The following is a 6,000-nucleotide window of genomic DNA, read 5'->3' as shown; positions in this document are numbered from 1 at the left end:
TTATATCTTTATTGATTTCAGAGAAAGGAAAGGAGACAGAGAGAGAGAGACAGAAACATCAATGTTGAGAGAGTCATTGATCAAGCCCGCAACCTGGGCATGTGTCCTGACCGGGAATCGTACCCCGATCGCCTGGATCCTAGGTCGATGCTCAACCGCTGAGCCACGCCCGGCCGGGCTAAAAGCGTTTTCTTAAGTACAAAGGATAGTTTCATCATGTCAGGCGGAAGCTGGAGGCCGCCATTATTGTAGAAAGCTTATGTATTAATTGAAGGGTGTACATAGATATTCAGTCACTGGAGCGGTGGATATGCAATAATTTACCTGGTGTGCTTCAGCCGGACACCCATTCTTCTGCATTCCACTCCACACTGCTGGGGGTGGGTGTCTGTGAAGTACATTTCCCAGGCTTTCTTACCAGGAGACCTAATAAGCTTTGCCAGTTGGAGTCAATGGGGAGATCCAAGGGTGGGGGATAGGGAGTTCCTAGGTTTGACTTCATCAGCAGCAGCAGTTATTCATGGTCCCTCAGTGGCATCTGGGCAGTGGTGGCATCTTTCACACTGGCAGGGGCATTGGGCCAATTACCTACCTAATGCTGCATAAAAAGTCTCCCCAAACTTAAAGACTTTTAACAATAATCATTTCCGTATTCTCCCTCAGGGTTCTAGGAGTTGGCTGGGCTCAGCTAGGCAGTTACAGTTTGGGGTCCCACACTTGGCGGCAGTCAGGCAGTGCCTAGAGCAGGAGACCACAAAGGCTCGCTCATTCACTTGTCTGGCAGCTGATGCCCACTGTCAGCTGGAGCACTTACACTTGTCCTCTCCACACGGCTTGGGCTTCCTCGCAACCTGGTGTCTAGATTCTAAGAGTGAGTGTTCTAAGAAAGAGCCAGGTGGGAGGTGTATCGTCTTTTAGGACCTCACCTTAGAGGTCATAGAGTACCTTGTCCGATGTATTCTAGCTGTTAGAATCAAGTCATTCAGGCCAGCCCATCTTCAAGGAAGGAGAATTATGCTCTACCTACTGACGTGAGGGGAGCCAAAAAATTTGTGAATGCATTTTGAAACCAACACAGATAGCATCTCCAGCAACACAGTACGCAGATCTGCTTGGAGATTCCAGCCCAGGGATGTTAACTGCCTCCTGACCTCTGGGAGTCATCCCTTCTTCCTCCCCCAGCATACCCCTTCTTTTGTTTGCCAGTTCTTTCAACATTTTTGTAATAAATTCCCCTTATTAAATCCCCTCTATTTGATATACCTAGGATGGTTTGTTTTCCTGACTGAATTCTGACTTAGACATGTGGGATTATCTCTAGCTATCCAAACTCACCATCTGAATTCAATAGCAAAACAACTTGTAGAAACTAACTATTATTATATGCCAAGGACTAACCTAGGTGCTTTAATACATTACCTCATTTAGTTCTAACACCAGACCTGTCAGATGGGTATGAGCATCCTTACCTTATGACACAGAAACCGAGGCTCAGAAAGGTTAACTTGCCCAAGAACACAGCTAGGAAGAGGTCTGGCTCTCAAGTACATTTATTTTTGGGGCCTTCTGGAATTTGAGAAGAGCTACGTCTTGCCAAAGAATTCCATTTTCCTCAGATGAAGTCTCACTTCTCATCTTATATACCTGTTAGATGAATCCCCACTTAGATATCTACACTTGAAAATGAATCGAGGAAAGAATACAGCTAGGGGAAGTAGAACACAAAGGCTCAAGTATTCATGTGAGAAAAGGCACTAGACAAAAGCTTGCAGGTCTGGGTTCAAGTCTCAGCTATGTTACTCAGACATTATGATACTAGGCAGTCACTTCCTCTCTTGGGGCCTCAGGTATTCCCAGCTGGAAAATGACACTAATGTTCTGTCCTCTACTGAGTATCTATTTTCAAAGTAGTTGAGGATATAAAAAGCCATATCAGAGACAGGAGGCAGAAGATAAAAGTGAAATAAAGCCTGTTAACAGAAGGTCTTGAATAGGCCTGTATGGAATCAATGTTTATGTTTCCCCCAAATTCATGTTTAAATTCTAACCCTCAATATAATGGTATTCAGGCATGGGGCCTTTGGGAGGTAATTACAACAGGATGGTGGAGCCCTTGCGAATGGCATTAGTGCCCTTGTAAGAAGAGACATGAGAGCTTACTTCAGCTCTGTTCTTTCCATTATGTGAGGATATGAGAAAACAGCCCTCTAAAATCCAGAGAGGGCTCACCAGAACCCAAATATACTAGCACCCCAATCACAGACTTCCAGGCTCCAGAACTGTTAGAAATAAATTTCTGTTTATAAGCCCAGTATGATACCCTATTATGGTACTCTGAACTGACTAGGCGTAATGAGAAATTCTTATTTTATCCTGTAAGTAGTGGGGAATTATTTTAGCTTCTTGAGGAAGAGCCTGACACAAAGAAACATAAAGGTTTATAGAAGAAAATAGCAACAAAACAGTAATACAAAATAATGATAGCAGTGATAATCATTTACTGAAGGCTAGTAGGCAGTGTCCTAGCACATACGACACTTAGCTCACAGGATCTTCACGACAGCCAAATTATTATATGTAATAGTATCCCTGTTTCACAGTGAAACTGTTCAGAGGCTAAATAACTTGCCCAAAGTCACACAGCTAGTCCGTGGTGGGGCAGAGATTCAACATGGTTTGGTCATGTCCTAAGCCTGGGCTCCTTTCACTATACCATGGGGTTTCTAACTTGGGTTTGAATGCGCTGAACCCAAAGGTGGAAAAAGTAAGCCTAAAAATATTGTTCAAATTTACAAAAGAACCTAAGGGTCTGTACTAGAGCACTGAGCAATGGAAACAGGGTGCCCTTCCAACGCCGGGCGCGAGGGCGGGAGCATTCACTCGGACGGGGACAATTTAGAGTTGCCGATGAACCTCACGTGCGCATCGTTGGGATGCGAGAGGGAACCAGAGCACCGGGAGAAAACCCACGGGCACGGGGAGAATGTCAAGCTACATAGTGATCCAGCCAGGAATCAGTTTTTCCCCTTATCGACATCGTAACGACATTGAAAGAAACAATGTTATTTGAGGATGTGCTCTATTATGCAAACCAAGGTATCTTCAAATTCAAGGAACCGGTCAAAGTAACAAACACTGTTTTGTCAAAAAGGAACACTTTATTTGTGCACATATAAAAAGCAAGCAAAATCAGGATGTTTTCCTCAGCCATCCTTTCCACATTTTATGCAGTTTTCGTGAACTATAAATCAATGATTTCTTCATGCCTAAAAGAGAAAAAGAAGAGACAGTGAGAGAACTGAGGCTTATTTAGTGGATACTCAGCTAGAGGTTTTGTGATATTTGGACCAGAGACTTGTCCTTGGAGTACAGCAGTGATGGGCTGACTGTTTAGGAGACCCTGGGAGCCAAGGGTTATTAAAGGTCACCGCGATCGTGAGGGGAAAAGACTGTGAGTTAGGCATTTATTAAAACGGTGATGTGACGTCAAAGGTACCTGAGTTTCTGGGATAAATGAATCTTTTGAGATATTAGCATATTGGCGGCCTTTGAATTTAGTAGTTCTTAAAAACTAAGAGAAAGGAAGAACAAATACAAGATCTGTATGTAAGTGAGCATCCTTGGCCCCTTTCTAACTCCCAGTGCCTGCATCCCAACCAACCCCAGCTCACTGCTTCAGTGTCACTGCGTGTGCCGATGATCTGCCCAGAGTGAATATTGTTTCCATCACTTTCTGCTGAGCAGACATCATATCCCCTTTCAGGTTTCTTCTCTAGAAGTGCTTTCCTTACTCCCCGGGCCAATTCAGACACTGCTCCTCCTACACCCACACCACCTGTGCTGACGCCCAGCACAGCACTCACCCCTCTGTACGGGGCTCAGGAACAGGTTTATTAACTTGTCCCTCTGCCTGGACTGGGAGTTCCTTGAGGACAGGGACCTTGTTCTATTCATCCCTGTCTCCTCATCACCTATGGTAGGTACTTGGTAAATGTTTTTGAAATGACAGAACAGACGCACCTAATTCAGATACCTGATCTTCCCCCACCCTCTGCACACTTAATCACAAGTACCAGGTGAAACAGGATAAGCTCTCTGGGGAGCTTATGGGAAAGAAGTAAAATGGGATAGAATAAGTGGGATGTTACTTGTCTGTCAGATCTAATAGGATCCTATTTGCAGACAGAATTATGGGCTCGACTTCCTTTGTGTTGAGAATGAGATCATTTAGTCTGTGCTTCAGGGTGTGGCCCAAAGATCCAACCAGTCTTTTTCACCATGGGATACAAACTGTGGTCTGTGCTGCGAGTATGAAATGCACACCCCTAGCAGTGCACTTTGTAAACATTGCTGATGAGGTAAAAGGATTAGAGAGTTCTAGAGACTCCTAAAAATACCTGGCCAGCCTGGCCAAGCATGGCTCAGCGGTTGAGCGTCGACCTAGGATCCAGGTGATTGGGGTTTGATTCTCGGTCAGGGCACATGCCCGGGTTGCGGGCTCGGTCCCAAGCTGGGGGCATGCAGGAGGCAGCCGATCAATGACTCTCTTTCATCACTGATGTTTCTACTCTCTCTCTCCCTCTCCTTTCCTCTCTCTGAAATCAATAAAGATATATTTAAAAAAAAAAAAAAAAAAAGAAAGAATATACCTGGCCATGTTACATGTAAGCTGCCTACTCCACTTAGGACCTTTTAAGAGGCTACTGCAGGCAGTGGCAGGTTAAAAGGCAAGGTACCAGTAAAATCATTAGCAAATACTTCTAGAAACTCTGGCCTGGCTTGTACACTGACTGACTACTTGCAAACAGACAGAGCCTAGTTAAGAAACTCAGAGCTCCTTTCCTTGCCTCCACCCCTTTTAATTTTCTCCCTGGAGCAAACACTCTGGTAAACCTCACCCACTTGAGCATTGAAACTGGAAAGTTATTACGTAAGGTGCTTTTTAAAATGCTAGTCAGAGCCAATCAAGACACTAAGCAGAATACAGGTAGCTGCATAAGGTTCAACACAGCAACCCTGGGGCACTGAGTCACAGCTGCAGGAAGATGCACCGACCATGATAAGTCCCAGTTCAACTTAAAAAATGTACTCACAGACACCTTGGAGTTTACCATTTAAGGTAAATATATAAAGTACATCAGAGACACCATGTAGCCTTTTTTTTCCCTGGTAGCCCATGGAAACCTCCCTTAATTAAATACAATCTCTCCATTCAGTGGCTCTGCCAGAGTGATACTCTCAGAAAGACTGCAGCAGAGAACTGTGTTACAAAGACCACTGGGATAGCAGTCAAGAGGCCCAAATTCCAGTCCTCGCTGGGCCACAAACTTACAGTGCAACTCCCCGTCTCTGGCCTCGACTTCCTCATCTGCACAGTGACTGGCCTGGACCAGGTTAGGGGTTCTCTAACGAGGGGCCCAAGGACAGGCTTCAAGGTCAGTCTGTGAACTCCCTGAAACTGTAGCGGTTTGCTGTGTAGATGCACATGTGCGCTTCTGCGCAGAGGGTGCAAAGTTTTGGCCAGATTTTTATAGGGAGCCAGGATTTGCAACAGGGTAAGAACCAACCGATCAGAATAAATGGTCCTTTCTGCCTCAATATTCTAACTGCAACAAAGGTGGAGGACTTAAACTTCAGGAACCTGGAATAGGCCAAATTTCCTAAACAGGATACAAAAGCTGCTGACCACAAAGGACAAAATGGTTAAACTGGACTAAGTAAAATTAAGAACCTCTTTTCACCAAAAGACACCATTAAGAGAGTGAAACAACAAGCCCCAGAGGGGGAGGTTTCTGCATTACATATATTCCACAAAGGACCTATATTCCGATTATATAGAGAAGCCAGCAAGAAAAGGCAGACAACTCAACAGAAAAATGAACAAAAGATGAGAATAGGCACTTCACAGAAGAGGAAATCCAAGTAAGCATATGAACAAATGCCCAGCTTTACTAGTCAGCTGGCATGGCGCAGCAGCTGAGCGTCGACCTAGGATCCAGG

The 6,000-nt window shown here is 44.7% G+C and overlaps 1 protein-coding gene across 7 annotated transcripts in view; it reads right to left on the bottom strand.

Annotated features, from left to right (window-relative positions):
* Nucleotides 1–3,098: 3,098 nt before the first annotated feature.
* Nucleotides 3,099–6,000, bottom strand: part of TAMM41 (TAM41 mitochondrial translocator assembly and maintenance homolog) — a 39,707-nt gene continuing 36,805 nt past the window's right edge. For 2 of the 7 annotated variants that reach the window (XM_016209924.2, XM_016209925.2), the window contains exon 7: nucleotides 3,102–3,266. In XM_016209924.2, coding sequence (XP_016065410.2) covers nucleotides 3,190–3,266 — 77 coding nt within the window. In that variant the 3' untranslated portion in view covers nucleotides 3,102–3,189. Of the gene's footprint in view, nucleotides 3,267–6,000 lie in introns of all 7 variants that reach the window. The other 5 variants (XM_016209918.2, XM_016209921.2, XM_087824981.1 and 2 more) reach the window with 4 other exon arrangements.

Source organism: Miniopterus natalensis, chromosome 15 (assembly GCF_054644295.1).
Source record: "Miniopterus natalensis isolate mMinNat1 chromosome 15, mMinNat1.hap1, whole genome shotgun sequence".
NCBI classification, from domain to species: domain Eukaryota; kingdom Metazoa; phylum Chordata; class Mammalia; order Chiroptera; family Miniopteridae; genus Miniopterus; species Miniopterus natalensis.
The sequence above is the reverse complement of the archived record's forward strand: the minus strand, read 5'-3'. Positions and strand labels throughout refer to the sequence as shown.